We start from the raw sequence: 11,677 nt of genomic DNA, 5'->3' as shown, positions 1-11,677 counted from the left end.
GTAATCTGTGGTTAGTCTACATTCTTATATTTGCAGACTAAATTCACAAAATCTCTGAAGATGTAGTTAGTAGTTACTCTGCATTTTTATATTTGCGTAGTAGTTTTAGTCTTGAAGTTGAATGTGTAGTTTGTGGTTACTCTGCATTCTTATATTTGCATATTACTTTTAGTCTTGAAGTTGAATGTGTAGTATATGGTTAGTCTGCATTCTTATATTTGCAGACTAAATTCACAAAATCTCTGAAGATGTAGTATGTGGTTACTCTGCATTTTTATATTTGTATAGTAGTTTTAGTCTTGAAGTTGAATGTGTAGTCTGTGGTTAGTCTGCATTCTTATATTTGCAGACTAAATTCACAAAATCTCTAAAGATGTAGTTTGTGGTTACTCTGTATTCTTATATTTGCACAGTAGTTTTAGTCTTGAAGTTGAATGTGTAGTCTGTGGTTAGTCTGCATTCTTATATTTGCAGACTGAATTCACAAAATCTCTAAAGATGTAGTCTGTGGTTACTCTACATTCTTATATTTGAGTAGTAGTTTTAGTCTGCATTCTTAAAATCAAACCTTCAAGTTCTAGAAGAGATGGAGATAAAATTGAGAAAATGGCTGCTCCAAAAACTACGAACAAACCAAATCTTGTTAAAATTAGTTAAAGTTTTCATAGTTTTGCAATTTCAACTTTAGATTTTTATGTTTGTGTATGTAGTAGTTTTACTATGCATTTTTATATTTTCGTAGTTGTTTTTACTTTGCATTCTTAAATTTGCATAGTATTTTTTATTTGCTTTTTCATGTTTGTGTAATGTGTGGTGGTAATTTTACTCTGCATTCTTAACTTTGCATAGTATTTTTACTCTGCATTCTTAAATTTTACTCTGCATTCTTAGATTTGCATAGTATTTGTACTCTGCGTTCTTAAATTTACACAGTATTTTTTATTTGTTTTTTCATGTTTATGTAATGTGTGGTTGTAATTTTACTTTGCATTCTCAACTTTGTATAATACTTTTACTTTGCATTCTTAGATTTGCATAATATTTATACTCTGCATTCTTAAATTTGTATAGTAATACAATTTTGTATTTTAAATTTTGCATAGATGATCTTTGTTATTAATTGGTTTTCTGTCATTATAACAGAATGTAAACGAGAATAGGCTATACAAGACATTTAGATCTTCGATATGAGGAAGAGCTTGTGGAAGCAATTGAGACAGCAACAAGAGCAAAGAAGGATGGTTTGTGCTTCATTGAGATTATCTGCCACAAGGCTGCTTGAATGGGGTTCCAGGGTCTCCGCTGCTAACTGCCGCCCACCTAATCCTAAGTGAATTCCATGCCTTGGGAAATAATCGTCGTCTCTGAGCTTGGTTTAGTTTTGATTAGATTAGAAACTTTGTTAGCGTAAACATATTCCATGCCTTGAATGGGGTACATTTGCTTGTTTATTATTGATCTACAAGTAGAACCAAGTTGTATCTATACAAGTGGTTAATATGAAGTTTTAGTTTCCTTGAGTGTGTTTTTTTGCAATGAGTAGTTTAAAATTGGAGCTCGACATAGCTGACGCATTTAATGAATCAAATCCCGGTGACCTTTGCAGAAAGGTTAAAGGTTGTGCTAAATATGGTGAAAGAATCAGGAAGCCAGATAACCTTGCCGCTTATGCCCAATTATATAAATTTATGCAATTTGTGTTCCTGGGTTATTTGTGCCATAATTCCTAAATATAATAGTGAACTTGTGTTATTCTGCTTCATTCTAGATGCCACCGATACAAGATAAACTTCAGTGATTGTGTCTACATCTTACATTTTCATAGAGAACAACTTTTATACTTTACATTTACATATATTCTGTCAGGTGTTGGGAAATTTTTTTACCAAAAATTTACTATGTAAATTTAAGTTTTCATAGGTCAAGTTACTATGTAAATATAGATTTACATATATAATGACTATGTAAAAATACATTTACATATATTATGTCAGATATCAGGCTAATTTCATTCGGCACGTAAAAAACCCACTTTCATGCCAAGCATCTCAACCACTTGAAAACTTTTATCCCAAGCTGCAAAGTCGTCTGAAGAGTTATTAAGAGTTATTAAGATTGCTGGCCTTTATAACATCAGCATCGTCCAAAGTCTCAGTAATTCTCCTGTAGCCATCTTCTCACCAACCACTTATAGAAGATTATCGTGAAGGATGTCATGCATTTTGACATTAGCAGAGTTCATAGTACTTTTCATGAATTAAGAAGCCACAACATAAAATTCTTATGCAAAAACAACTTTTCATATAAAACTACTATGCAAAAATAGATTTGCATAAAAAATTAGTTTGAAAAATTAAATTTGCATACTACGCAAAAATAAATTTACATAGAAAAATTTGTATGCAAAAATATATTTACATAGAAAAACGAGTATGCAAAAATAAATTTACATAGAAAAACTCATATGTAAAAATATATTTACATAGTAGAATTTATAGTGAGAATACATTTGCACACTGAAAAATTGAAGGAAGAAAGAAAAAAATATAGAAGAAGAGAAAAAATGGAACTATTTTTTCAAACCCACAAGTTGAGATGACATCAATAAATCTATTAAATTAATTTGAAGAAGATTGAGACCCAATAATAAGATGAAATTGAAGAAGATCTAAAACAGTTGAAGAAATTTAGTTAATAGATTCAAAATCAAATCTTTCAAACAAACCAAGCTCCTGTCTAGAAAAAAATTGAAGGTGATTGAGAGAGAGATCGAACCAAACCTATCGAAATTGATTACTGATAAAAATCGAAGGTAATTGAGAGAGAGATTGAAAATGGAAGCTTGTTTCTTTAATGGCGAAACAAGAACATCACTGTTTCGATGTTATTCAATCGGTGCTCTTCATTTTTATTTTTTTCTCGTAATCCTCAGTGTTCTTCAATCTTAAATCTTTATTTTCATATTCCCCCATATATGAAAAGGTAGAAAAGGAAACAATTTTGGTGAAGAGATTAAAATTAGACCGGGTTTAATTATTGGTATTCGTTACTGCCGGACCCCATATTGTGTTGGGCAGACCCCAAAAACAAAAACAATTATTACAAATGTGTCATTGGCCCCAAAAGTTGTTTTGTGTTGGGCACCTCCCAAACTAATGTGAATTTGACTTGTTGCAACATTTTCAGCCCTTCTCTTCTATTCTCTTCTCTTCCACCATCAAAAATCTTAAACCCTTAAACCCTTAAACCATAAAGAAAACTATATCCTAACACAAACACTAAACACTAATGGAAGAGCCCAACCCCATTTTAGAACATGAAGATGAAGAAGAAAATGTAATGCATCATGACCCCATTTAAGAAGAAAATGTAATGCATCATGACCCCATTTAAGAAGAAAATGTAGAACAAGTTCCAAGTGATCCCATTCAAGAAGAAAATGTAGAACAAGTTCCAAGTGACCCCATTCAGGAAGAAAATGTAGAACAAGTTCAAAGTGAAGAAAATAGAGGAATGGATGATGATGCATTTAATAAGAATAAGGTAAATCTAAATTAAACGTAATTATGCATGTAGTAATTATACATGTAGTAATTATACAAGTAGTAATTATGCATGTGTATAGTAATATATAGGACTGAAAGAGAAAATTCGAACACCCAAGGCTTAAACGACCCGGCTAGGTCGTTCATATTGCACACCAAACGGTCTGGTCACACCGTCTGGACTAAGTCCAAAACAATGTGGCTATGTCGTTTGGGATTTGGACTTAAAAAAAAAAACTTACCGGTGTGGTCACACCGTTTGGACTGTCCCAAACGACTTGGCCACACCGTTTGCGACTTAGTTCAAACGGTGTGGCCATGTCGTTTGGGATTTGAACTTTGAAAAAATATAAAGTTCTGTTTTTTGGCCTCGTGACTGGTGTGGCCACACCGTTTGGACTAAGTCCCAAACAGTGTGGCCAAGTCATTTGGGATTTGAACTTGGAAAAACATAGAGTTCTGTTTTTTGGCCTCTTTACCGGTGTGTCCACACCGTTTAGGACTTATTCCAAATGGTGTGGCCATGTCGTTTTAGGATTTGAACATAGAAAAACACAAACAGTGGTAAACGATGTGTTTGTGGCATTTGGTACTTAAGCCAAACAGTGTGGATATGTCTTTACGGGGTCCATAATACATCAATTAACAACTGTTCTTCATTTAGGATCCTTCGGTGTGTTTCGAGAACTTTGGAAACTCGAATGACGTGGATGATATTCAACCACTTTCAATGGATACAATAGAAATATTTACATAGTAGGCATTGTTTTCACTTGCTTTTATTTTCTAAATGAAATTATATTAGTTTATTGATTGTTGTTTTCTTTCATATCTTTAGGTATTTCATACATGTAATGACATAATTGGTTTGGCAACTGCTCGGAGAAAATAATGTAATGTGGTTGTGGTAATTGGGAAGTCGCAGAATGCTAACGGGAACCGAGTACCAAGGCTAGATTTAGCTTGCGAGAGTTCGGGCGTGTATCGTTCACACAAAAAGGTCCAAGGCTAATAAGAGAAATACGGGAACTAAGAAACGTGGATATCCATTTAAGTTAAGATGTATTTTCCAATGCGGCACTGTCGATAGTTGGAAAATTGTCGTTCTTAATGGTGTTCACAACTATCCATTGGCGAAGACCCTTGAAGGACATGTATTTGCTACTCGACTGACCGTTCCATAATTCGAGTTCTTGTCAGAGATGACTCAAAATAGAGTTAAGCCTAAAGAAGTTTTGAAGTCCATCAGATATAGGTTTCCTGATAACCTATCTAGCATATGTCAAGTCTATAATGCCAAGCACAAAGTGAGGACATTGGATATGAACGATCGCTCGCAAATGCAGAGATTGCGTGAGTTGTTAGCAGAAAACCATTATTTCAAGGAGGTGAGAGAGGATACAAATACGGATGAGATAACGGGATTGTTATGGGCCCATCCGGATGGTGTTAAAATGGCCCGGACTTTTCCAAAAGTTTTCATCATAGACGCCACCTACAAAACCAATAAGTATCGATGGCCTTATGTACAGTTTGTGGGGGTGACTTCAACCTGGAAGTCTTTCATGGTCTGTCAAGTGTTTCTTCAGTCCGAAACAATGATAGACTATGAGTGGGCTTTGCATCAGTTTAACGACTTGCTGGGTGAAGAAAAGCCATCTGTGATCGTGTCTGACAGAGACTTGGCCTTGATGAGTGCTGCTGATATTGTGTTTCCTGACGCGCACAAGCATCTCTGTAGATGGCATATCTCTATGTGCGTCCTTCAGAAATGCAATGATTTTTTTCCCACCATAGAACTTGTAGATAAAGGCCAGTTCTCGTGGAATACTATAGTGAAATTGAGGACTGAGGATATCTTCAACTGTAAAATTGCTACTTTGGAAAAACACTATAGGGTTGAGGGCTCCAATTTTGTTAGTTATCTGCGAGAGACTTGGTTGCCTTACAAGGATCAATTCGTATGTTGTTAGACAGATCAACACATTCACTTTGGGAATACAACGACCAATAGAGTCGAAGGGTCTCATGCTCAGGTGAAACGTGTTCTAGGAAACACAAACAGACATGATTTTCTAAGTATGTTTTACTTGATCTACCCGATTTTAGAGATCCAGCTGTCTGAGATTAGAGGTACGTTTGAGAAGAGTCTGATTGTAACCCAACACCACCACCAGATTTGGATGTTCAAACGTGTCTTTTTGGACTTAGTCTAAACGGTGTAGCCATGTCGTTTGGGACTTGAACTTGGAAAAAAATATGAAGTTCTGTTTTTTGGCATCTTGACCGGTGTGGCCACACCGTTTGGACTAAGTCCCAAACGACTTGGCCACACCGTTTGGGACTTAGTCCAAACGATGTGGCCACACCAGTCAAGAGGTCAAAAAACAGAACTCTATGTTTTTCAAAGTTCAAATCCCAAACGACATGGCCACACCGTTTGGGACTTAGTCCAAATGGTGTGGCCAAGTCGTTTGGGACTTAGTCCAAATGGTGTGGCCAAGTCGTTTGGGACTTGGCCACACCGGTCAAGAGGCCAAAAAATAGAACTTCATATTTTTTTCCAAGTTCAAATCCCAAACGGCATGGCCACACCATTTGGACTAAGTCCCAAACGACTTGGCCACACCATTTGGACTAAAGTCCCAAACGGTGTGATCATGTTGTTTGGGATTTGAACTTTGAAAAACATAGAGTTCTATTTTTTGGCCTCTTGACCGGTGTGGTCTCCCAAACGGTGTGGCCAAGTCGTTTGGGACTGAAATTTGGCGAACCTCAATTTCTTTTTTTCTTAACTTCCATATTCCAACAAGGACTCTTCCAACAATTCTAACACTTCCAAATTCAACTTCCATATTCCAACAATTCTAACACTTCCAAATTCAAAACCAAACACATAAAATGGAGAATCACATAATATCAAATAATATTTTGAAATAACATACGACAAAATCAAGTATTCATAAAGTTGGGTACAAATATCACAACATCACTCTTTACAACAAAAGCAACAAACCTAAACATCCCTATACTACTAGAACTCCAAGAGTTGGGATCAATGCTCAAGAATATGCTGCTTCTTCACCTATGCTCCTTCACGATATCGTCCGCCAATGAACTTGCACCGGGTCAAATTGTATGTCTCCATGAACTCGTTCCGTGCATCGTCTGGAATCGCAGTCCCACCCAATTGTAGGCCTTGATCGAGCAAGCGAGAAATTTCATCGACAATGGGGTGCTGTCAAAATTAAAACGAAAAATACATTAGTATATACATTTATAAAATAATAAAACAAAAAATAACAAAAACTAACGTTGTAACGTATTAACTCACCAAATTATGATATGGAAGACTCTGTAGGGAGTAGTGATTAGGATGATCATGGTTTATCATTTGAATATGACTATTGTTTTCGTACCAACTCATGTATCTACTCACACACTCCCATGGATAAGACGCAATGGGTCTTCGATGTTCAAGTTGTATCAAGTGATTCTGCCATTTACTCCAGTAGGAAGATGCAATATTAAATTTCACATCGTACCCGCGTCCGGAAGTAGTTCGTGTCGAGGTCTTTGGTCTTGGGGGATCTGAGGGTACAAACTGCATATGACCCAACTGACGCACAACCCTTGAAACATTGTATTGCTCGACATCATCAAGAAAGCATATAAATCCCTCGAAAAATGTTATTTCATCCATCGGGCGTGTAGCTCGGACTTCAGCATAGGGATACCATTAAAACCTGTCAAAAAGCATATGATCGAGGAAATTAATCATTAACCACATACTATAATATCAATTAATAAATAAAACTATTTACAAACAAAAATGCTTACATCAATACAAGTCATATTATAAATTACCGCTCGGGTATGCTTCAATGCAGCTGTTGTGCTAGCATAAAAAAGATCGAAAGTAACTAAGTACCTATGAGCACGCACATACTCAACCGATAGTCCAAGTTTGGGAATGGCGAACACCGGAAGTACTCATAAATCCATGCCTAGATTAATATAGACACCCGCTAACATTGTAATAGATAAATAAAATTGACATTGAAAAGAAAAACAAAAAACTAATACCGTAGGAGAGTGAAATAGCCGAAACACCCTTCACCTTGGCACTTGTGGCAGTCCCAAGACCCGCACAAGTAAGCCCGGTGAAGGCAAAGACCCCATCGCGTAGTCTCGATCTCGGTAAATTTCAAAAGCGATCTCGGATAACAAACGGAACTGCAGTTCAGGGCGATGTCGGTGAAGGTGGTACATCTAAAGAAAAATAACAGATAAGCTCTCACAACAAACTGCAACTCTTTTTGGGTTGACGCCTTCTTCACAACAACCCCATTTTCATTACGTAAATCTTCATCCGTTACCTTCCCAGCAAATTGCTTAATCAAGAAATCCATCCTAACTTTGGAAGTGAACTTATTGGATTTCATCTCCGCATCTATCTTGTCCATGGTGCCAAGACCTTTGTGGAGGAGTCTTTTTGTCTGTTCCAGGGTCAAATCAGTGTCCCCAGTCATTGCTTTGCCTTTGATCGGAACTCCTAAGAGTTGGGAAACATCGTCTAACGTGATTGTCATCTCACCCCACGGCATATGAAACGTGTTGGTCTCTGGATGCCACCTCTCCACAAACGTAGAGACCAACACAGGATCCTGATGCCTGTATACACCTAAGACCAGAGCACATAAGCTGGTCCTTTGAAGCTCCAAGTGAAAATTAGAACAATCGACACTCTCCGACGATATCCCATTGTACTAACTTGTTTAGGTGCCCATGACACTTCAACACCCCTCGCTCCGCCTAAAACAACAAAAACTCAGTATTAATGTATGCACAAGGTTTCGTAATAAAAAATTTAAATACTAATAGACACTATATGATAATATTACCTGCCCCTTCCAAACATCGCGAGCCACGTGCACCGCATAGTCATACAACAGATGTGGCACACGAGGGCCACCTCCATAAACACCTCTCTGGAACTCCAAATCATTGTTAGACTTTCTCACAATATTCACTAGAGGTACAGGTACAGGGACTTCCTCGTCATCCTCCTCCTCCTCATCCTCCGCGTCCTCCTTATCCTCGTCATTCTCCTCTTTTGCATCATCAACACCCTCTTCATCATCTTCTTCACTATCAGCATGACTTACAACTACACTCTTCCCACGATCCATATTTATGTCATCGTCATCTATATCTACATTTCTAAATCTAAATTTATATCTACATCTACATCTACATCACTTGGAAATGTCTCCTTTCTTCTCTTTTGATTTTCTAACTCTACACCACTTACAACTACATTACTGGGATCATCCCGCTTTCCGATCTCCTCTACGAACTGATGCCGAGGTGGTTGTTTCCCTTCCTCTTTTTTTCTCAGGTGGGTCACCGCGACTCGAACTACTACTCCCCCCACCTAACAACTTCTTAGCACCCATGAAAACACTTTTTGCTACATTATTCACATTCTTTGTTCGAGGCATTGCTACAAAATATCCAAATAAATGAATAATAAGTAAATTGGAAAAATAAATAAATAAATAAAAATATTTTGATATGATAATTACTTGACCAAAATGAAGCAAGCTGTGGATGTAGAGATTGTAAGTAAACTTCTCGTACTTGAGGGAATGAGCAAACTTAGGGGGAAGCGGCTCACTTGAAACAAATGTAACCTAGATAATCAAAACAGTACTCATGATAAATTCACATCTCATGTCTCCTCACTTAATATTGATATGGAAAACTTTGAAAGAAATAGCTAGATCCTAATCATATCAAGCCCACACAATGTAGCATGTATGGCCGTGGCCGTAGGAACTTATTCTAGTTCCTATCCTGAGATCTTTTTTGTTTTGTCAGTCAAGGTAAATAGAAAAAGGGTTAACTAGTAAGCCTTGCCTTCCAGGGGTGGGGGTGGGGACGTGGGCTAGGGTAGTTTACTCGTCTCCTTTATCATATTCTCTCTACCCGTTCATGGTGTGCTCACACTTACAAGTGCCAACCAAACCAATTGGGCCCTGCAACCACATTTTACTAATATACCGTTTGGTGGATAATAAGACTTGAACTGCTCCTAACATATGATATGATGCATTTCTAATTTCGACAAGTCGAGATATCACAATGTTAAGTTACATTCAAAACATTCTACTTACATGAAAAACTATTTTTTACAAAAATTCTAAAAGTTTCGACGAAAAGATGACAATAAGGATGAAGATAAATAATATAGCTGATAAAATGATATTTGTGAACACACTTTGGTGGCTTGGGAAGATGGGAATATTCTGGATTCCCAAGTGTCAAAACTTCTGCATATGTCGCAGGAAATGCCGCTACATCTTTGTAGTATGGAACGCACACGGCATAACATGATCACTTGTAACCGTCAGTAAACGAGATAACATGATCACTTGGAATCAAAACATAACGAGTTCACATTTTTATAAGACAAAAAACTAGTGCAAGGATAACTTACCACAGCCTTTGAGCTAATGGATCCTGAAATCAAGTTCAAAAGTTGTTGGCACTTGTCAAAATTGCTAGTCGACTCATTAATCTACAAAAAATAAATAAAAATAAAAAATAATATTCCCTTGTTCCGTTTTCAATCACATCCGCCAAATTCTCCACCAACTACAACATATTAACCCTCAAAAGATCAATTAACAGCATATGAACACAGTGGGGCATATCAAAACTGACAATAATCAATAAAAATAGAACTTTAACCATTGCCCCAAACACTATTTTAACAAACTAGGCAATATGAAGAAAGTAGAAGTTCGACATGTAAGAGATGAAAATGTGAAGGTAAAGATTGATGTTGTTGTTGCTGTTGTTGCTGCTGCTGTCGTTGAAAAGGCGTTATTGTTGGAGAAGTTGTCCTTGCACAATTTTTTGGTTTTGGTTTTGGTAGGTTTTTTTGCGATTTTTTGTGAATTTGACGAAAGGTGGTGACTGGCTATTGCCTGTTTGTCGGTTTGTTCTGTGTTTTGGTTGGGAGGTGTATGGTTCGAAGTTGCGCCCAACACAATGGGCAGACCCCGGCCCAACACAATGTGGGGTGTGGGGTCTAACAATAACAGGACTAATTATTTTTACAAAAACAGAGAGATTATATATAAACGGTTTGAAAAGTGGGGGGTTTAGTGGGTTGGGACGATTTGAGGGTGGTTTAGTGTAACTGGTTCTGAATGAGGGAGGTGAGCCTCATTTCTTGGTAAACTATCTTAAGTACTAGTAAGCAACAACAAAATCAGAGATTATCATTCATATTCCTGGTACTGATTTTCAAATTTTAGTAGCAGGATTTCATAATTATACAGGTTTAGAGAAGGATTCACCCTTGTACAGTGAGAGCGAGGTAAAGCAAGAGCAGCAACTATAGTCGAATGTTTGCCTGCGTCTTCCTCAATTTTGCATTCTTTGCCTTCCTTTTTCTATTGAATAGATTAAAAACACAAGTCATTATTTGTCTCCTATCCATGGGTGGGTCTCGTGCATGCTTGATGAGCGTCTTACCTAAGAATAGGTAGTCAACAAGAAAACTCACAAAATGAGCTTACACAGTCCGCTTAAGAACAGCAAGTCGGCAGCATCAAGCCATCAACCCACCCAAATAGAATATCCTGAAAATTGTGCCCCTTCGATCTGCACATACAGCAGTTCACGACCACCATTAAGAAACCTGACCAATATTCCTTGAAAACCCGAGCTATCAAGGAATAAAAAGTCAATTGCTTATCCAGGACCCTAACAGCCATAGACATGCTTTAACTTTAACCGCACATGCAACAGCTAAAGCAAAACAGAAAGGGAAAACACCAAACAAAACAAGAATAGTCTGGAAGGCCAGAAAAAACTCGGAGCAATGAAACAAAACAAGAATAGTCTGGAAGGCCAAAAAAGGGAACGCAAGTTTCATATTTGTTAAACTGAACAATCGTGGCATTTCCAACTTCTAGTCCATTATATTTTCACTCTTCCACATTCCAGTTACAACAGCACTGCCTATTTTTCCTGTAAAACTTATTCATTTAACTGTGGATCAAGCGCTACTAGCCTACAACCAATTACTTGCCATTAAATGATTCAGAAGATAGACA

The 11,677-nt window shown here is 37.1% G+C and overlaps 1 protein-coding gene and 1 long non-coding RNA gene across 2 annotated transcripts; both read right to left on the bottom strand.

The window, feature by feature from the left end:
- Nucleotides 1-6,449: 6,449 nt before the first annotated feature.
- LOC147523508 (uncharacterized) lies at nt 6,450-7,552 on the bottom strand. Its single transcript, XR_015196513.1, has 3 exons — nt 7,386-7,552; nt 6,880-7,291; nt 6,450-6,783 (listed from the first exon to the last, which is right to left on the bottom strand). It is a non-coding gene; the product is annotated as an uncharacterized LOC147523508 (long non-coding RNA).
- A 251-nt stretch (nt 7,553-7,803) lies between these two features.
- Nucleotides 7,804-11,543, bottom strand: LOC147523507 (uncharacterized). The gene is made up of 4 exons (XM_086598903.1): nt 10,048-11,543; nt 9,134-9,241; nt 8,450-9,051; nt 7,804-8,360 (listed from the first exon to the last, which is right to left on the bottom strand). The coding sequence occupies exons 3-4, from the start codon at nt 8,735-8,737 to the stop codon at nt 8,277-8,279; spliced, it is 372 nt and encodes a 123-aa protein (XP_086455029.1). The 5' UTR covers nt 8,738-9,051; nt 9,134-9,241; nt 10,048-11,543; the 3' UTR covers nt 7,804-8,276.
- Nucleotides 11,544-11,677: the final 134 nt, after the last annotated feature.

The sequence above is a fragment of the Coptis chinensis genome, chromosome 1 (assembly GCF_015680905.1).
Source record: "Coptis chinensis isolate HL-2020 chromosome 1, ASM1568090v1, whole genome shotgun sequence".
NCBI lineage: Eukaryota > Viridiplantae > Streptophyta > Magnoliopsida > Ranunculales > Ranunculaceae > Coptis > Coptis chinensis.
This window is presented reverse-complemented; position numbering and strand designations above follow the sequence as displayed.

Coding starts and splice junctions, on each gene's coding strand:
- LOC147523507 (XM_086598903.1), bottom strand. CDS start 8,737: ATGGATCGTGGGAAGAGTGTAGTTGTAAGTCATGCTGATAGTGAAGAA. Junction 8,361..8,449: donor GCGATGTTTGGAAGGGGCAG/GTAATATTATCA, acceptor TTGTTGTTTTAG/GCGGAGCGAGGGGTGTTGAA.